Source organism: Calypte anna, chromosome 1, assembly GCF_003957555.1.
Source record: "Calypte anna isolate BGI_N300 chromosome 1, bCalAnn1_v1.p, whole genome shotgun sequence".
In the NCBI taxonomy this organism is placed as follows: domain Eukaryota; kingdom Metazoa; phylum Chordata; class Aves; order Apodiformes; family Trochilidae; genus Calypte; species Calypte anna.
The window spans coordinates 34038175-34059293 of record NC_044244.1 but is presented as its reverse complement, the minus strand read 5'-3'; the positions used below and the strand labels follow the sequence as shown (position 1 = coordinate 34059293).

The 21119-nt window shown below is 40.7% G+C and overlaps 2 protein-coding genes across 2 annotated transcripts in view; one reads left to right on the top strand and one right to left on the bottom strand.

The window, feature by feature from the left end:
• GRIP1 (glutamate receptor interacting protein 1) overlaps nt 1-2854 on the top strand; it is a 229760-nt gene extending 226906 nt beyond the window's left edge. The window contains 2 exon segments of the mRNA XM_030467152.1: nt 1390-1536; nt 2615-2854. Of these exon segments, the coding sequence (XP_030323012.1) occupies nt 1390-1536; nt 2615-2854 (387 nt within the window).
• Nucleotides 2855-4239: 1385 nt separating this feature from the next.
• HELB (DNA helicase B) lies at nt 4240-19415 on the bottom strand. Its single transcript, XM_030467139.1, has 12 exons — nt 19185-19415; nt 16480-16854; nt 14806-15032; nt 11931-12803; nt 10676-10847; nt 9762-9903; nt 9166-9296; nt 8034-8118; nt 7732-7791; nt 6982-7186; nt 6005-6139; nt 4240-5745 (listed from the first exon to the last, which is right to left on the bottom strand). Exons 1-12 carry the CDS (start codon nt 19375-19377, stop codon nt 5236-5238), a joined length of 3108 nt encoding a protein of 1035 aa, XP_030322999.1. The 5' UTR covers nt 19378-19415; the 3' UTR covers nt 4240-5235.
• Nucleotides 19416-21119: the final 1704 nt, after the last annotated feature.

Below are 21119 nucleotides of genomic sequence, written 5' to 3'. Positions count from 1 at the left end.
TCTTCTTGCTTACCTTTCCACAATGGCAGTCTGGAAGTTAAGGCTGGATCCCAGAAGCTTTCTGAAGGCAGCCCCAGCCAGCATGGTGCCCCAGCATGCTGTGCCTTGGCATTCTTCTGTCAAATAGTGACCAAGTCCTTGCAGCCCAGTTGGGATTCGTCCTTGGCCTGCCTTGAGCAGAAGGTTTGACTACAGAATTCCCAACATCCCCTTCAATTTGAATGATTCCACAATTGGGAAACGCCAGAAAGGAACTGAGTGGCTGGCACACACATGGAAGCAGCACATGGAGGATTATTAGTATGAAGCCATTATAAAATTTCAGAGCACTCTTAATGTTGTTTTATCAGCCAAGGTATAATAAAACCAGTATTTTGAACCCAAAGTGACATAGCAGTAAAAGCATGATTTTGACTGTGTCACTGCATCTGCACACACATTTTTCTGCCAGCATCAGTTTTAGTCAGAAGTCACAGTCTGACAATTTACTTGCATAGATCTGCACTCCTGATGTGAGAGAAAAGAAAAAACTAAAAAACTCACTGAAATAAAAAAAACCTAAGCATAGCACATTCCTGCTATGCAGAGAAGGCTGAAATTTCTTCTATCAAATAATTGAATTCACAAAACTGCCTGCAAGGACTTGTTTGCTGTAGGAAAGGAAAAAAAAAACAAAAACCTCCTAACAGTTTCATTAACTTCTATCTCCTGCTTTTAAATGACCATCTCATGGCTATGTGACTGTAAGAACACTGCCCGCAAGCTCTTTCAGAAGGAGCCTTATTTGTACTTTCTTAAAAGATTGCATTATAACTCTTATACTGAGCACTTTGGAGATGAGGCTTTAGAGGTTTGCCCATTGCCTGGCCAAAACCCAGCTGGCAAGGGCTTGCAGTGCCAGTGGTGTTTATGCCTTCTGAAGGTTCTGGAAGACATTACACCAATGGTTTGGTTATGGCCAGGTCTTCAAAGCAAAGCAAAAATAAACCTGATCTTTTAGTCAGCTCCTGGCAACTACAGAACAAAAAACCGAAGACTTAAAAATAAAAAATTATGCCACAAAAGGTGGGCTAAATACCACTGATTTCCAGCTGACAAGAAGAAGTGAAAAGGTCTGTTTATTACTGAAGAATAATGTGTCTTCTGAGCATATCAATAAAATGTCAATTTGGGGACAACTCGGATACTGTAAGTGCCCAATAGTACATAAGGGATCTTCCTAATATGAAGAAAAAAAAACCCAAATGAAAAACCACAAAACCAACAACACCAAAACCATTGTAGGAAGAAAACCTGCCTAACACTTGTAGAAATGTGGACAAACTTGGGTTAGTTTGTTGGTTTGGTTTTTCTGTTTTTCCTTCTCATCCTGTCACATCACCTCCACAGGTAACTTTGTACAAGGACTCTGATGGAGAAGACTTTGGATTCAGTGTCTCAGATGGTTTATTGGAGAAAGGTGTGTACGTTAAAAACATCCGACCAGCTGGCCCTGGTGACCTGGGAGGTTTAAAACCATACGACAGACTCTTACAGGTAATGCTTCTGGCACCAGACAGGTTTAGAATGAAGGGACACAACATGCAGAATAATTTGTGGGAAAAAAAATAAAAATATTTGTAACCCCACCACAGGGTGCCTGAGAGTCTGTCTACACAGACGTGATTGTAGGAAACTGCACAGAGTGCTTTTATCCTTGATTTGGATGAGCTTTATTGTCTACATTGCTTGTTATATTTTAAATGATGAGCAGCACTGTTCTTTTGTATTTCTGCTGTGGAGGGTTTTATCTAGGGGGATGGGAAGTAGGACAAATGATCATAATTGCTGTGTGCCACAGGCCATGTAAATAGCTTAAAGCTGAAATAAGAGCAAGCAGCAATTTACGGTGACTTGGGCTTTTATGCTGTGGAATAAAGGTTAGATTTTTTTTTTTTTCTGTGAAGTTGCATTTATATAAACAAATTCTTTCAGAATGTTTGCTATTTTGGAACACCCAAGAAGATATAAAAATGCTCATTGGAAAGCTGGAATTGCCAAAGATATTTTCTGACCAATTTGTAATTTTTGCTGTTCTTGATACAGACTTGGGAATTGTTTCTCTGCCTAATCCACATTGTTGACTGACATAGTTAGAATAATATAATAGTTGCTCAGGGCCACACTTAGCACAGTGCCAAGCTGGACTATGATGAAAAAACGAAATTATTTTGTCTACTAGCTCTATAAGATACTTTATATAAATTTAAGCATAATAAAACCCAGAGAAGAGCTGAAATGAATTGAAATTTCAAGTGTGATCTATTGTGTTTAGATTAATGAACACTGAAAGACAGAAAACCTATGTGCTGCTAAATGTTATTTATGGAGTGGGTGTTGTGACAGCTGCCAACACCCATCACTAGTGCAAATATGCCCACTTTAGCTCATTCTGGTGAAAACTTTACTGCTGTCTTCAGCTCAGATGGCATGGTTAAAGTGTGGTATTGGGAGATTCTACACCTGGATTATTTAAATCAGGTTCCACAGTCTCAAGGATCAACCTGTTTCTCCTGTTATCTCATTTCTTTGTGCTAAAATGGTGAGAAAAATCAATCATCTTCCCATCATTCAGGTAAACCACGTCCGCACCAGAGACTTCGACTGCTGTCTGGTCGTGCCCCTCATCGCAGAGTCTGGCAATAAGCTGGAGCTGGTGATCAGCAGAAACCCCCTGGCTTCCCAGAAAGGCAGCTCAGAGCCACAGAATTCCACCAGTGGGGAGTGGAGTGATCAGCACAACGCTGCCTTCCTGCAGCAGAGCGGCCGGGCCAGTGTCAGCACAGAGACACGGGATCCTACCAACACCTTATAGCAGAAAGTTCATTCTAGTGGGACACTGGCTAACAAAAGACAATTATGGTGCTAAATCCCTTCAGGAGTTTTCTCCAAGATTGAGGCTCGGATGCTAAAGAGGACTGAAAAAAAAAAGCACAGGAGGGTCAGTCTGTCTCAAGGCTTGTATTAATTCATGGTCACTTTTGAAGAAGTTTAGTTCTCTGTTAAGTCGTTCTCAACAATCTGCCATTAGCAATGCTATGAAAAATCTCAAGGGCCTTCCCTTCCCCCCACACAGCCCTCTTCCCCCCCCCCAAATAAGAAACTGGGGAGAAGTTTAAAAAGATGATTTAAATGCTCCTCTCCCTTCAGCAGCAGCTGCTGTTTGAAGGAAAAGCGGGGAGTTTGAACTCTGCTAACAGTGGTGTCCAGGTTACATGGTTTTTAAAGAATGTTTTATGGAGACCAGCAGGATGCTGCATTCCAGCTTCAGCTGTAATGTCAGGGATCTTTGCTGGCAAGAAGGGTTTAAGCACAGGTTTAACAACAAGATGCCTGCAGGAAGCTGCGTTGTATGTTGTGAGCATCACCCCCCCACTTGGGTAAAATCTGTTTGTTAGAAGGTCTGTCCTTCCCTATGCAATGAACTGTTCAATGGTGTCTTGCAGCCTGTGGGGCTTTTTAAGCAGAGACTTTTTTAAAAAGTGAGATTAAAACCTCTAAAGGAGGATTGCTGATGAGAGTAATCAGTTTAGCCAAATTTGAAAGCTTTTAAAAGAAAGACTTTTTTTTTTTTTTTTTTTTTTAAATTATGTCAATGGACGACTGATACAAAAGCTCTTGAATGATCCATAAACCTGTAAACTTCTACTGTCACCTGTGAGCTTTTTAAGTCAAACAATTTCTTGAAGGGACAAAAGTCCCGTTTAATATGCTTGGTTTTCAGCCTTCTTTATGATAAACATTAACCCCTGCAACATGTTTTTAGAATTTACAATTGTAAATATATTTTACAAACACATTACACAAATTCTCTCTCCCCCCTCTTCACCCAAGCAATAAAATACTGCCAGTTGCTTTATATGCTCACCAGCAGCTGCTTTGGTTTATTCCGGTATTCCAGTTGTTCTTGGTAATTATTGTTCTTGGTGAATATAAAGATACTGGATTTGTACATTTGTAGAGTCTCCATATCTAAGCAATTCACCTTACAGAGTTGTTTCTGGTCAATTTAAACTGTTTAACTGTATCCCTGTTGCTGTTTCCAATACATGGACAAGCTCACCTGCCCTGCACACACAAGCATCTCTCTCTGGTTTCTATTTCAGCACTGCCAGAAAAGGTCAGAAGGACATTCAATGCTCAATCATGTAAAAAAAAAACAAAAACAACCAACAAAAATACAAAAAAGAAAACCATGAGTCACTTAAATATGTATTTTTATTTGTAACAAATAAGTATTAAACTGTAAAGTATTTTTGTACAAATTTAATACTTTAATAGCATGATATTTATCGTCCATGTTATGTTTTTTGAAATTCAAACTGTTGCAAATATTTGTATGGAAAAAAACTGTATAAATTGAAATAAACAGTGATTTAAAGACATTGAAAATGACGTAGCACATGTCTACATTTTTCCCACATATATTTTTTCCACATATATTTTTTCCACAGTTTTAGAAAAAAATAAATACCATGTTTATATTTTTAGTACCCTTCTTTCCCTGCCATATGCATTAAAAAAATAATTTGTTAAAAGTAAGCACGCTGTCCAAATATTAGAACGATTTGTCTGATATTTGATTAAAACATTCACCTTCCTAATCTCAAGATTACAATGCAGCAAGTCACACAGTACACAAAAAAACCTTAAAAGTGTACTGCTGTTTGAACTGTGACCTAGAATCTTGCTATTTTTACCAAGAGCATTATCAGCATATAATTATTAGCTAAAGCAGCAGTAGCAAGTTCCACATGGTTTTTAAGTATAAAGTGGGCAAAATTTTCTATGCCACCGATTTTCTTCTTCTATTTATAACACGATTAAAATCCATAATCCAAAGCTTCATGTCCATAAACCTGCCAAATTACAAAAATATTGTCCCCTTTATATTGACTCCAGAGCAAACTGAAGTTCTGGCGCATCAGCAATCTTTAAGGGAATGTCTGAATCCTCTAAGTCCAAGCCAAACTAACCATGAGGGGTTTTTTGATGACTGACACACCAAAGAACCTCCTGCTGAAAACACATCACTGCAAAACAAGCTGTTGTTCACAGAATGTGCAAATACCAGACAGGTATTTTATAGGTAGATTATTTTTGAAAATAATCTGCAAACCCAGCTCCTCTGTTCCCAAAAACCTTAAATGGAAGAGTTTCAGAAAGTGTTGATAACACAGACAGTTAATTGGTTTGTTAGCTTTTGAAAAGCTTCCTAGGACTTGGGTGTCCTAAAGTTAGATTCTTAAGTCTCGAAGACCCAAGTGGGGAATCTTGGGCTGTTGAATTCTCATCAAGACTTTCTTGTCTTTTACATGGACTTTGCAGCACATGACTCCTCTGTTCCTTACAGGGCGCTGTTAACCCTTCCTGATTGATCAAGTCAGTCAGAGGCTCCGATGGGCCAGAAGCACCGTGAGTTACCGGAACAGAATGAGTCTCGAGCTCTTGACTTTGGCAGCTCTTCGTGAAGGGAAACGAGGCCTGTTTGGGACAACTGCTTGTTTCTGTGATTGCCTCTCTCAAAAATCTCTGTAGGCGAGTTTTTCTGGGCATGTTCTTGTTAGTGACTGCTCTCTTGAGATGCTGCTCTTCAGCTATAACGTAGACACGGCAGCGGCCTCTGGTCACAGCTGTGTACACGTGCTGCCAGTGCTGACGGCCAGGATTGCCAACCACGTAGACAACAGTTTTTTCCTCAGAACCCTGAAATATTTTTTTTAAGAACACCTTATCAAAGTGAGATCTCCAGTATGTAGTTTAAAAAAAGAAAAAATAAAAAATCCCAAACAAACCGATGCACAAGAACAAGTTAGAGACAACTGAGGATGCAAAAATATTTTCTATCCTGCATTTAAGGAATTTTTAGTTACAGGAGAACTGTCTCTTTCACATGAAAATACAAAGCATTAGAAAGATAAAGCCATGAGAGAGTGTTACCAGCTCGTATCTTCTTTATTTTTACCTGAAATGTGTGGATAGTTCTGGCCCATGCATGTTTTATATGACACAGCTGCTTCAGTGCCTTGTAGCTCACAGTGAACGTGGAGCCGTAGGTGCTGCTGATGGTCACTAAGCGCTCCTTATTGATCTCTGTATCCTGAAGGAACAGCACAGGAGCACTCAACACTGAGCTGCTATCAGCAGGCTGATCAATGTCCATACATCTGCGTGTGTCCCTGTGCCTGCTGCCCCTGAAACTGCAATTGCTGCAGTGTCAACCGAGTGAAACAGTTTCAGAAGACATTAAACCCAAAAGATTATTATCTTTCACTGACTAACTTCAAGGAAAAGTGTTTCACTGGATAGTGAAACTCTGACTCCTTCTGGGTTTTGTAAATGTTTTTTGTAAATTCTAGCCCCTGGGGTACAGGGAAATAATACCAGTGAGGCCATTTAACAGTTTGTTGCCACAAATGGGAGAGGAGCCCACTCTCTCCTGCCAATGCTGTATGGTCCCCCTTTCCCATGCACAAATATTGATATTCTCACTGGACCCTTTGCTAAGTCAGCTCGATTTACTGGACCCAGGAAAAAAATACAGGGGTTTGTGTTGCTGTATTTTTCAGTCAGATTAATTTTCTGCCACAGAAAAACTTCAGCTGTAACTAGCTGTATTCTTTACTTAAGACTTTGTTTCTATCTATATTTAAAATATGATGCATTACAAGTACATTTGTGTGTTACAGAATTTATTTACTCTGGACATGAGCAGACCACCTTTAAACACATTCTACAAAAATGTCCAGAGATTTATTTTTTTTTTATTTGCTATTGCAAGTCTGCCTTTCCTGCCTTTCTCACAATAGTTCAGCAGAAGAACTAGATATGTATTATGGACTAAAATTTTGAAGTGTGAACCGTTTTGCTCTGGGAAGTCAATGAGGGATGTATCAGCTACCACTGGTAACTTCTGTGCAATTTCTTGGGAAAAGGACTTACATCTGTAATGAAAAATATATCTCCATTGCACAGTCGTTTGCCCTCCTCAGCATTCTCTCTAGTGAGGGTGGTTCCTCCCGTTTGGCAGGCATGGTCATTGGGATCCTCTCTGGAGCCAGAGGATGGCAAGAGGTCTCTGAGATAGACATTCCGTGTGCAGGAAATCTTGTCGTCAATTCGGAACAGAAGTCGCTTTTTATGGTCTCTGAGGCAGAGAAAGGAAAAGGGAGAAATAAATGTATTTGCAAAACATGTATTTTCCATCAATATTCTCTCTCTTTCCTCTCCCGATACTTGGGCTACATTAAAAACCATAACAATGTTCTGCAGAGTTATATCACATTTAAAATAAGTGTCTTAAACTTTTGTAAAACCTTTTGGTAAGAACAGTAATAATGGAGTAGTACCAACATGTAGCTTCAAAAAATATTTCAGAATCTAGTTAGAATACAAAAATAATTAACCTAGAGAGTTTTCTTCAAGTTGCTTTTTTGTCCATTTCAAATATTCAACAGTAACTCAAAATCTTGGAATTCACATAGTGACCATTTAAATGAAAAGCAAACATTTAGTTTAATGTTATCTCTGTACACAATCCAGGTTGATAGTAAAGAACCCAAAGCAAGATTATTATATAAATTATTTTTAACATAAAAATCAGACCTAGATGAAACGTATTTTGGTTTCCTGACTGCCAGGCTAACACAAAGTGAGGTTGTTCACAGGAAAAACTGCAAAGCACTTCCTTACCTGGTTGGATGATTTGAATAGTGTAGGCAACAAAGTTCATTTATTAGATCACAATCTTTCCTGAATCATAGAAAACAAGAACAGGAACAAAATCATTATGTAAAAACCACACAGTGCAATATCACAAAGCCATTACTTTATAAATAATGGAAAAAACCCAACCTAGCTATGGTCATCTTCCACTAACAATTGAAAACAGCTGCTGATTCACAGTTCAGCCTTTCCAGCTTGACATACTCAGCTTTTTTAGACTGTGGCAGCTAACAAGGACTTTTTGAATGTCTGTCTGCATGCTCTGTTACCTTCTGAAAGCAATGAACTGTGATTGTCTGGCATCCTGCAATCCTGGCCCTTTTTCAAGTAAAGTCTTTATGGCAGCTTGCAGATCTGTTTAAGAAGACATAAAAGACATAATAACATGCAAAACAAACATTTTAAGAAAGAAAAACATAATTCAGTATGAAATTGCCTTTATTCCTTGCTTCAATGACATTTCATCTTGTTTAAAACAGAAAAACTACAACACAAAAACACAACTCTCTCCCAAAAAACCCTTATACCACTAAACAGACATATATATATATATACTCCACCCTGAAAATACCAAGCAATTATCCCACTATTACAATCTGAGATAGAGGAGTGATATGGAAGGATAGAAATTCTTATTTCTCTGTCTTAAACAGCTGCATAGAGGGTATTTCATGCAAAATAAGGTTTAGATACAGCACATTAAAGAGGTAAATATAGAACATTTTAAAGCCATGGACCTGTAAATTTAGATTTCACAGAAGCAATTGGGTCCTGCTTGCTGAGTAAGTTACTAAAGTAATATAAGGTATTTATATTAGCACTGTTTTTTTTTCTATATCCCCCTAGAAGCTCTTTGATGCATCTGAAGCAGAGGTCACTCAGTCCACTTATCCACTGAATAAAAGTCAAAAACCAAAAAACAGTGGCCCTAGCCCTACCTCTGGAATATTTTTAAAGAAACAGTGGTGTCTCCTGTGCTTTCTTTTTCCTAACTTGATTCTAGAATTGAGTTCACATTCCTGTTCAATGCACTATCCTGTTACAGTTGGTGTTTATTCAGGTTATTCACCTCTGGAAAAATTTTATCTTCTAGGTTTTGGCAGCTGCAGCTACACGATAAAAAGAGGATCATATTTGATTATAATGGTGGAAACTGTATCACTCCATTTCAAAATGAAACGGGTAAACTGGAGCTCTACAGCGTATCCTTTGCACTTAAGAGTGTGGCTGTGTGCACCTACAGAAAGCAAAAGGTCAACTATGAATCTAGCATTTAAATTTATACCACAAACAAAATCAGACTAAAATTTTCCCAAGTGTTAGTTCAGGTTAATTAGTGAATGCTTTACCAAAGGGAAAGTCAAGATCACAAAGTCAAGATTTGTGACTGTACACACATACCCTCACAACCTCCACCAGCAGGCAAAGCAATATGAATGAATTTCTTCTCCGGGCTTGGCACTGTCATTTCCTCATTCCAGTAAGAAATGTTAAGCACCTCATCAAATTCAGGCAACTGCCTCTGAGAGATTCTTGACCACAGCAGTGGAGAGAAAACAGAAAGATTATTTCCAGTTAAGGATTCCACTGTATCAAAATCTGCATCAGCCCTGAGTTCACCATTAATAAATTTTTGGTCATCTACATTACATAAACCAAAAACCCTTTCTTCTGAACATAACTTAATTTCACATGTAAAAAATTGGTAATTTGTTCTCTAAAACCATCAGCACTGCAGCAGATCCTTAGTATTACCCATAGAGATCTCATGACAAGAGACTGGAGTAACACAGAATAATTCTCAAATTCCAATCAACATCGAAGGGTCTTGAGCACTCAGACTTTGTTGGTTTAAGTTTAAAAAAAGAAATCACACACTGACAGTAAACAGGATTATTTCCAGACCAAAAGTAATGCAAATGCAGGAAACATTTGGAGGTTCTAAGTACAGCAGGCCTGCTACAAGAATGTTGCTTACATACTTAAGAAAATCCTACCTTGTTGCATTATCTACAATTAGCTGAGATTCTGCTCTGTGATTAGTTCGCAGTTCCACCGACAAGTCTCTTGATTTTAGGCCCTCAAAGATATCAGCTAACATGTTTCCTGGGTCTATGCTTGGTAGCTGTCTAGTATCACCTTAAAAAAATGCAAATTAGTAGTTGTGAGAAGCAGTAACAGATCATGTTTTAAGAACTGTCTTGAAAAAAAAAAAACAAACACCACTGGAACTAATAAATAGTCAACCCTTTACATTGTAACTTGTTTCCTCAATACAATTTACATGAAATAAAACTTCCAGGAATCTAAGAAACTTTGGAGAATCAGACTGTGATGTAGTTTCAGCTTTTCAAGTTCCTTGCCCAGTAATGCTTTACTAGCAGGTACACATCACTCTGCCTGATGAAGATATTTTTGAGGTTATGTATTTAAAAACCAGTGCCATAAATGGCACGCCAGAAAGCAAACCTCTGAAAAAGAAAATTTTGATTTCATACTCCTTTGGTTTCCTGTCTGAATTAAAACAAGATGACCCTAGCATTAAGAACGACAGGAAACCTCCCTGCTAACATGTGGTTAATATGCTAACATTGGCTTCTTTAAGGTAATCAGAAAAGTTTTCCAGTTGCACGAGGCAACAGGCTACCAGATGGAAGTCCTAATACTTTGAGAATCAGGCAAAAGATTGCTGAACAGAGAAGGGAGATACTGGTGCTTTCATACTGGCAGCTGAGATGGAAAACTGTCTATTTCATCTGATCTTACCAGTAAGCAGAAACCTTTAAGTACAGAACAGTGGAACCATTCTAGGGGTTGTAAGAAACTCAGTGAGAGGGACCAGTGGCAGTTCTGATCCATGCACTGTGTATCATTAAATACTGTATAAAGCTAAAGTTGCTGTTTCACTTACCTAGAATAATAAGTTTGGCAAGCTGAGCATGGTCACACAAGAGTTTTAAAACTAAACTAAGAATGTGTACAGACACCAAACTTCCTTCATCCACAACCAGAACTGTCACAGTGGAAAACTTCCATGGCTGTACTTGTTCATTTCGCCTCCACAATTTAAAACTGTGGATAATCTAGAAACAAATTGAAACAAATCAGCTGTCAATAACTGTCTCAAAAAGGTAACCAGGGTGCTGTAATCTTCTAATACTGTCTTTAGAACTATTATCTGAAATTCTGAACTTAAAGAATCCAAAGACTCAAACACTCAGCCTTATTTTCCTCCTTGGTGAATATACTTCTAGCTGAGATTATCAGCACTTACATAATAGCATGTAAATGCTACTTCTTTTTTTTTTTCTTTTTTTTTTTTTTTTTTTCTGCAGGAAGAAATGAACTCTAGGACCCTCACCTCCAGTATCTTCTTGGCACCTTCCACTGCCTAGGACTAGAAACTTGACCTAGGTTTATTTATAAAGAGCTTCTTTCTACTTTTTTTTTTCTAAAATATTTGACAGTAACTAAGAAAGCACTGTGTGAATTAAATTCATCTCATTATTCAGCCCCAGGCTACTGATCTCTTCATGTATGTGTAGGCATCAGTATGACTGTTACACAACAGGACACTAGAAAACAGATCTGCCCTCTAGAAAGTATTTCTGTCTTAATTTAGAAAAAAAATAAGCTAGAGAAGCCAAAATAGACAAGATGCCCTAGAAAAGCACAAATTAAAGATGTATGTAAGTGGGGAAAAAAAAAAAAAAACAAAATAAATCCACACCAAACAATGTATTTAAACTCGAAGAGGGCAGATTTACAGTAGACATTATGAAGAAATTCTTTCATGTGAGGGTGGTGAGACACAGATTGCTGAGGGAGGATGTGGCTGCCCCTTCCCTGGAAGTGTTGCAGACCAGGCTGGATGGGGCTTTGAGCAACCTGGTGTGGTGGGAGGTGTCCCTGCCCATGCAGGGGGGTGGGAACTGGATGATCTTTAGGGTCCCTTCCAACCCAAACCATTCTGTGACTCTATTATGCTACTTCAAATTATTGTTTTATTATTCCCCAAAATGAAAGACACTGATCTTCAAATGCTGACAAGCTGTACCTCAGCATTATCATTAACAGCAACACACTTCATAAGGGACATTTAAAAACAAGTATTTTTTTAAAAAGGTCTTTCAGAACACAACTTTTAAAACATAGTAAATCCTTACCTGATGCAGTGTATATGCAGGAAGCTGAGTTTTTTCACTCAAAAGGCTTGCTGCCCTCCCTGTAGGTGCAGTAAACAGTACATTCAAATCTTTTTTTGTGCACAAATTCTCTGACTCCCAATTATGATCAAAGGTGTTCCATTCTTCAGATGCATCCAGGTCTTCTTCAAAGTCCTTAGAAGCAGCTTCTACTTCTTTTTCCATTTGCTTTAAGTGATGAAAAAGCAAACTAACTACTGTACTCTTCCCACAGCCTCCTTTTCCACTTATGATTGTGACAGGATTAGAACAAATCTTTTTCACAGCCATCACCTGATCTGAGTCTGCCTCTGCTTTACTTTGGGTATCAGACATGGACCCCACTTTGTCTTCAGAAAAGTAATTTTCACCATTATGACTGCCTGGACTGTTTTCCTTCAGATGTTCCATTTCTTGAGACTGGGTCACATTCTTTTTGTTACCTCCCATTCCTCTTGCTGTCTCAGAAATCTTGAGTACCTCTCTCACATCTACATCCAGTTCCCATGAGTGGTTTGACAGAAGCTTACCTACATACCTTGCAATGTCTTTTTCAGATTTGTAAAGATGAGGCAGAAACACTAATTTTTTATCCCTAATCACTATATTCTGATCTTTCAAAAATTCAAGAGATTGCCAAACATGTTCAATGGACATCTCTTTAGACACCAAATGAGATAATTCATCTTGATCCTCGTAAGTGTGTCCCATTTCTCTACACCGTTTCTTGAGCTGATCATACAGAATTAATGCATTCTTCTGCAAGTCAGGGATCTTCCAGAGGAGATGTTCACACTGACAGAAGTTGGCCCAGGTTGCCTCACAGTAAGAAAGGTTCAATTCCCTATAGGTTATCTTCTCCCCAAAAATAAAAGCAAACATGCAGTTACTTCAGGACATTTTAGCCTCTTGATGAATAACATTCCTCCTAGTTAATTAAAGTTGCAATTCAGAGGGTGGCAGCATACAAAACTGTACGTATTTTTCATAATGTACAAAGTTAAAATGTTTTTCAAGCTGTATGAAAGCAAGATGCTTAAAAGTAAGATGGAATGCAAATTCCTCTCAGTGGCCCTTCTGTATAAAGCAGAAGCTTTAAAAATCAAAAACCTGGGGCAAAAATAGGTTACAGGGAGAGCCTGAGCACACCTGATTAGCACAATTTCAGATAAAGGCAGAACTGTAGGAACAGAGCATAGGAAAGGTATTATCCAGAATACTGCATCAAATTGTGAACATGCTCACAGCCTTTACAAAGACTACCACAAAACAGTGGAAGACTGAGATGTGCAAAAAGGATTAACTGTTTAGGGAAAGAAAAATTAATTGGACATGTTGAGCCTTAAAAGAAAGATCTAAAAGAGAGTCTTGAAGCAATAAAAAGACTGCAGTGAGAATGCAGGTCCTTGGTACAAGAAACAAGACAGCAACAGGTCTATATTGCATCAAGGAATAGTCAAGCTGGACATCAGGAAAAGCTTTTTAAAGGAAAGTATGTCAAACACTGGAATACTTTGGCTAGACTGCTGAATCCTTGAAATTTGAGGTCTTAAAGACTAGCCAGAACAACTGTCAGTAAAAGCACTGGGCTAAAGCAGAGGGATTAACTAATAGTTAATCTGAACTACTTTTCTGAACACATTCTGAACCCATTTCTGAACTACTAAACTACAGCTCTTATCTGAGGTGCAAGAGCACTCAGGTGAGATGCAGCAGCAAAGCTGCACAGCCAAGCTTAGCAAAGCAAAACAGAAAGGTAAGCAGCAACCACTGTAAAAAAGGAGAACCACTTAGACCAGATGACCTCTTACAGAGTAACTTATCTACCCTACTATGAAAGCACAGGTACTGCTTCATGAAAGTACAGATACTGCTCTATGTGTTAAGAGAAAATCTTATTTGCCAGCATAAAGCTAAACAGGAAAATGGAGGATTTTAAAGTAGCTTTCTTACTTTTGGCCCAATTACCTCAAATGTTAAATGTTACGTTCCTTGTAAAAAAGACTAAACATATGGTTGTAAAAAACACTTTTAATATCTTCTGAGATTAATTTATTGTAGACCAGCTGGAAAAAAAAAAGATAAAGAAAAAAGAAAAAGAAGAAGAAAAAAAAAAGAAAGGAGAAAGAAAAAAAGAGAAGGGGAAGAGGGGGAAGAGGGGGAAGAGGGGGAAGAGGGGAAGAGGGGGAAGAGGGGGAAGAGGGGGAAGAGGGGGAAGAGGGGGAAGAGGGGGAAGAGGGGGAAGAGGGGGAAGAGGGGGAAGAGGGGGAAGAGGGGGAAGAGGGGGAAGAGGGGGAAGAGGGGAAGAGGGGGAAGAGGGGGAAGAGGAAAAAGAGGAAAAAGAGGAAAAAGAGGAAAAAGAGGAAAAAGAGGAAAAAGAGGAAAAAGAGGAAAAAGAGGAAAAAGAGGAAAAAGAGGAAAAAGAGGAAAAAGAGGAAAAAGAGGAAAAAGAGGAAAAAGAGGAAAAAGAGGAAAAAGAGAAAAAGGAAAAGGAAAAGAAAAGGAAAAGGAAAGGAAAGGAAAAGGAAAAGGAAAAGGAAAAGGAAAAGGAAAAGGAAAAGGAAAAGGAAAGAAAAAGGAACAGAAAAAGGAACAGAAAAAGGAACAGAAAAAGGAACAGAAAAAGGAACAGAAAAAGAAAAAAAGAAGAAAAAGAGAAAAAGTAAAAACCCAAGACAGGCAAAGATACAGCCTTTGCCTTAACTGAGTCCATTATGGCATGCATTTACAAATAAATCAAGCTCACCTCCTACAAATGCCCAGTTCCCAAACTGAAGGTAGATGAAAGAACAGTGTATTCTAATGAACCTCAAATATAACAAACATCCCGTTTTTTACCCTGCTTAACATTACCTACCCTGCTGAATCCAAGCTTCCATGGCTCATTCTTTAATATTTCATCCAATTTTGTTAGCGTGTTGTCTTGAAAATGTACTTCCTCACCATCTGTACCACTCTCTTCTTCAGCCTGTCTTTCCCAGTGCCCCGTGTCCAGCAGACAGCAAAAGTGATGGGGCAGCAGAACCGGCAGGAACTCCAATATCAGGGGAAAAGTCAGAGCTACCCACACCACCTTCCCTGCAACTGCACGCACCACAAACCAAGAAAGTTTTAAGCCATGTACAAAGACATTTGCAAAAGGAATTTAAACTGGCTCTGGCTTTTATCCTTCTGCCTTTCCTACGTCCAAACCACCCCAAATTTCTTTCGGTTTCTTATTGTTTGTAAACGTTTTTTCCAGATTCTTTTCAAGTTTGGTCTTCTCTGAACTGCCTTGGGGAAACCCAGTGTCAGGTGGTGACATAAAGGACTGCAACTGAATGCACTCATCTGGAAATGCAGTAGTCCATACGTGGTTTAAATTGTATATTCCATTGAATTTTTCAGAAAGTCAGTTCAGGCCTCACCATACCTGCATCTTATCTAAAGGTAATTTTACTACAGATGCACAGAAGAATGTTGAAAACCCAAAATAAGAAAGGAACTTGGGAAAACAGTGCTCTCCACTGGCTTTCTCGGTGACTCCAAACTTAAGCTATCATCTTCCCTCTTTCTAGCAGTCTTAGGATAGGCTAAAAGGGGGATAATGAAACTGATTTGCTCTACACCTGGGTTTGGAAAACAAATTTCAGAAGAATTGAAAAAAACACAGAAAAACTGAAACAAATTCCAGAAAAATAGTAACAAATTTCAGAAGCAAGTGAGACTTTTAGAAATTTTATCCCTCAGCAAGAAAAACCAAAATAAAAAATTTTAATTAGGTGCTAAGGAAACTTTGTCATACCAAATTAACAAGCACCAACTTTTCTCAGTTAAGTACTTTTTCTGATCAGTCTGACCTCCAGAAAGAAAAAGATGAAACTTTCTCTTTAAAGCAAGTGCTTAATTTACACATGGACAATCAACATACACAATTTCCACACTAAAATCCCATGAAGACTTGAAGAGAAACTGCTCAAGCCCATTGCAATTGATGAAAACCAGAAAAAACCCACAACAGAAACAGCAGCAACATGACACAAAGGGTGGGCTGTTGTTTCTATTGCCAAGTGGTAGAGAAAGAGGAAAGCATTTTGTAACAAGTTAGGTTAGCTATTAGGAAAAATCCACCAACTACAAAAACAGTGAGATCGTTTGCTGTTACCCTGAACTACAAAGAAGCAGCTATACCATTTCTAAACTGGTATTTGTCATGAAGAGCCATACCACCACGTTTAAGCAGTGCTAAACCAATTTTTAATGGAACATTTTTGTATCTGAATAAACTACATATAAATTATAGAGAGCCAGCACCAGTGTCTTTGAATCTCTATCACAAACAGTTGTATTTAGGCAGCCAGCAGAATTTAGGAAAGCTCTTGTGTTTCTAACTCTATGCTTATCTTTACCTGATCAGCTGTCCTACTGTCCTGGAATTTAAGAAAAGGAATCTTTGTATGTTTAAATTAATATATACTTCATATGAATACATGTTAGCTTGAATGTAATATCTGAGTATCTAAACAATCAAGCTAGCACAGGATATACATACATGATTTCAAGACGTAGTAGAGGATATCATAATCCTTGGTGTGTCCTTGTTTCTTCTCTCTCTGTAAGCATGAAACTTGGAACTGTTTCAGTTTTTCTTCTAGATTTCTAAAACTCAGCACAGATTCCACAGGAAGCCAAGTAAAAAACTTTTGTTTAAAATACTCAGGAACACCACATTCTTTGAGAAAGAGTGAAAAGATTTGTTGGTTGTTTTCTTCTATATCAGTCCGCAGAAAATACGATGGACATCCTTGTGCAAAGTACTTTGGCCCCACTTTTTTAACTTTAACATTAACTTTCCACCAAGGATCAACTAATGGAAAACGTCCAATTACTTCATACTTCTTTTTGGAGTGTTCTTCTTGTATAACAACTGAATCATTAAAAAGAAAAATAAAAGCACTGTTAATCGATAGTCATAAAGATTGATTGGAAGTCTGATTAAAAGAGTTGTGTTTGTTCAAAGCTTGTCTTTCGTCTAAGTTGCAGTAGTAAAACAGGGATTTTCATAAAATTCCTGATGCCAGTCCTTCCAGGAGTATTTAAAAAGAAAAATCAGCCTCAGAAATAAGAAAATGGCTTTTGTCAGAACTACAAAATTAAGCTTGTGTATGAATAATTATTGGCACAATTAAACACACTGGCATATGGTTTAATATCACACCATTTATGCCAAGTCAAATTTGCCATTCAATTTTAAAGTTTTGCCATGAAGTATTGTGTCCTGGGCCTGCTTGCTCTTCAGATACATTTGTATACCAAATATTTCCTGCAACTGAAACCCCCCAAATTCCAAACAATTCCTAAAATAAGCTCTTAACATTTTGTAGGACCTCATTTGCCTCCTCTTTCCCTCACCCATACCTGGGGACTACATGACACCAAACCAGAGTACCAGCAGACCTTAGGTGCATAACAACTTGCCAGTTTATCTTCCCCCTGCAACCTAGCTCAACTTAGCCATTTTAAAATCAATTTTTGGATCAAATATTCTTGCTAGGCAGAAGGCGCTCCAATGGCACCTGCTTTTCTAAGTACTAAATAGAAAGTTGAGAATCATTAATGTCAAGCATCAGCACTCTTACATGTTGTAAAAGAAACAAATTAAATTAATATTTTGTTCAAGGTTAACTTGAATGGCAAAATTTGTTTTCTCACTGTTGTAATATGTGGCTATTTGACAGGGCAAATGAGTGTACCCTTCTACAACCTCTGCAAGATCTGCCACCTACTTCAGACCATTTCCCTTTTCATCACAGAAAGTGCGGGGTTGGAAGGGATCTTTGAAAGATCATCGAATGAGTCCCCCTGCCAGAAAAGGGTTACCCTACAGGAGGGCACACAGGAATGCATCCAGGCAGGTTTTGAATGTCTCCAGAGAAGGAGATTCCACAACCTCCCTGGGCAGCCTGTTCCAGTGCTCTTCAACTCTCACACTGAAAAAAAATTTTCCTTGTGTTTATATGGAACCTCCTATGCTCAAGCTTATATCCCTTGCCTCTCGTCCTGTCATTGGGCATAACTGAGCCTGGCACCATCCTCCTGGCTCTCTCTTTACATATTTATAAACATTGATGAGGTCTCCCCTCATTCTCCTCCAAGCTGAAGAGCCCCAGCTCCCTCAGCCTTTCCTTGTAACGGAGATGTTCCACTCCCTTCATCATCTTGGAGGCTCTGCACTGGGTTCTCTCAAGCAGTTCCCTGTCTTTCATGAACTGAGGGCCCCAGAACTGGACACAATATTCCAGATGTGGCCTCACCAGGGCTGAGTAGAGGGGGAAGAGAACCTCTCCTGACCTACTAACCATCCTTCTAATGCACCCCAGGATGCCATTGGCCTTCTTGGCCACAAGGGCACATTGTTGGCTCATGGCCATCCTTCCATCCACCAGCACCCCCAGGTCCCTTTCCCCTTCACTGCTCTCCAGCAGCTCAGTCCCCAACCTGTACTGGTTTTGGGGGTTGTTCCTACGGAGATGCAAGACTCTCCACTTGCCCTTGCTGTAATTCATTGAATTTCTCCCCGCCCAACTCTCCAGGCTGTCCAGGTCCCTCTGAATGGCAGCACAGCCTTCTGGTGGGCCAGCCTGTCCTCCCAGCTTTGTGTCATCAGCAAACTGGCTGAGAAGACACCCTGTCCCATCATTAATGTCACTGATAAAGATGTTGAGCAGGGCTGGACCCAGCACTGATCCCTGGGGGACTCCACTGTCAGAGGTGTCCAGCTGGACTCCATGCCACTGATCACCACACTTTCACCTCTATTGTGTAACCACTTCTTAACCCATCTCACTGCGGGTTCTCTTACCCCACGCTTCCCGAGCTCGCTCCCTTTACTTCAGCAATTCAGCAAACGGGAAAGGATCGAGTTTCTCGTTAACTCCACACACACAGACAAGAGCCCCTCGGCTCCGGGGAGGAGGAGGAGGGCGAGGGCGAGGCGCTGGGGCTGCCACACGGCGCCCCGCACAGCCGCCTTCCCGCAGGACCCCGCCGCTACCGCCGCCCATCCTACCCAGACAGGGCCAGGCCCGCCGAGGCCCCGAGTGCAGCGCACTCATTTCAAACCCGGCGCCCCGGGCCCACAACCCGCCTCCGAGGGCGGCTGCGGGCAGGGGAGGACCCCGGGGTCAGCTCCTCCAATCCCCCACCCCCCGCCCGCCCCGGCCCGGCCCGGCCCGGCCCAGCTCCGCCGCCCCTCACCGGCTCGGCGTGGGGGCAGAGCGGGCGCCAGCTCTCTCCCGGAAGCCTGCAGGAGCGCAGCCTCCTCCCAGAGCAGCTCCTCCTCGGGCTCTTCCTCGGGCTCCGAATCCCCCGCCGCCGGCTTCGGGGGCAGGAGCACCCCCCACAGCTCCACCACCGCGACCGCCCCCCACTGCTGCCCGACCCCCGCCATCCCGCTGCCTCTGCCCCGCCGCTTCCCGCCGGATTCCTCCGCCCGCGCCCGGCCCCCCCACAGCCCCGGTACCCGTGCGGAGGAAGACGTGGAGCGGAACGTGTTGGATAAAGCGATCCGGGAAGGAGCGGTGGCGGTGATGCTCCGTTCCTTGGGCCCCGGCTGAGTGTCGGTGGCGGCCGCGGCTCCGCACTGGTTCCGGCGGTGATGAGGCAGGCCGGGCCAGCCGTGCCGGGCCCTGCTGACGGCTGTAGCCTGGCAGACGGGTTGGGGTGCGGAAAGCCCGGGGTCTGTGGACCATGAAGGCAGAGAACTGATGGCTGCGTTGTGATCTCTCGGGTGGAAGAAACACCCGCTGGGCCACGGCAGGGCTGAGCTCTTGCCTCCACTCTTTCGTCCTTTGAACGCGTGTATTCGTACTTCACTGCAGAAACCGCAGTACTAGGTGATAGTTCTGTGGTTTGACATCACCCCGATCAGGAAACTATCAAATAAAAAAGTCAGATTTCCAATATGCTGTTATATTTTAGCCAGCTGCCTGCCATACTCATACAATGCCGTGTTCCAGGAGGTTCTGAAAGAAGGAAATCGGACTCAAAAGCAAATATTTTACTGTTAGGTCGGTATCAATACAGTGCCAGGTGCAGGGGGGATAACTCCAACCTAACATGTATGCTCAGCTCCTCTGAGCAGAGGTTATGAACAGGTTAGATATGCATATTTATTAGTTTTTCAGGAGATAATTAACAAATCAGTTCCGTGGAACTCATTAACATTTGCAAGTGTCCTTAGCACATTGGTACTTGAGCCTCTCCATGGTCATTGGGGAGGTCTTCTGGTGGTCTTCAGCAGTCTCCCTCACTGTGCCCTTTGGCTGAACTCAGTCTTTATGCATGCTCAGTCCATCCTTTGTCTTATCCTTACCATCCTCATCTACCCCAAACCAGCCTGTTCTGGTGTAAGTTCCTTTATCAGTCCCACTCCAAAGGATGGTGCCCCAAGAGTGGGACTGACAAAGGGACAGGCTGCTTTGGGGTAGATGAGGATGGTAAGGATAAGACAAAGGATGAAGAAAGCATAATGACCAAGTTCAGCTAACAATACAGTGATGAAGACTACTGACGGCCACCAGAAGACCCCTGATGACCACCAAGGGGCCTAAAGACATTCGCAAATGTTAATGAGTTCCATGGAACTGAATTGATTTGTTATTTATCTCCTGGAAAACTAATGGATATGCATATCTAATCTGTGTATAACCTCTGTGCTCTGACAGCTGGGCATGCATGTTAGATTGGAGTTATCCCCCATGCATCTGGCGCTGTAATAGAGAGTACCTATTTAACAGTAAAATATTTGCTGTTGAGTCTGATTTCTTTCTTTTGGAAGCCATCAGTAGCATAGGCATACCCTTCAAAACAAAGGTTGCAAAGTAGCAAAGGTTGTTTGTGCATATGTGTAGAAAAAGAGATATATTAATGAAACACATTGATATATAACATTTCTTTTGGACTAAGATAAAAGAGGCCCAGTCCGTTTTCACATTGTTTCATGACTCCTTCCCATGCATGATCCAGGAACCCCTCTGCCCACAGGACTACCCTATGAAGAATACTTTCTTTGCCACTTTCCTCCTTAAAAAACTTAGGGCCCTTCTGCTGGATCAGATACAGGAGCATGGGGTCTCTCTCCTGGTGTCAAAAGACAGAGATATGTAAATACAATTTTTATGATTTTTAAAA

Excerpts from the sequence above, each read along its gene's own strand:
- HELB (XM_030467139.1), bottom strand. The coding sequence starts at position 19,377 with ATGGCGGGGGTCGGGCAGCAGTGGGGGGCGGTCGCGGTGGTGGAGCTG. Across the intron at positions 12,804-14,805 it reads GGAAGCTTGGATTCAGCAGG|ATAACCTATAGGGAATTGAA; the intron begins GTAGGTAATGTT and ends TTTGGGGAGAAG. Across the intron at positions 5,746-6,004 it reads GAACTATCCACACATTTCAG|GGTTCTGAGGAAAAAACTGT; the intron begins GTAAAAATAAAG and ends AAAATATTTCAG.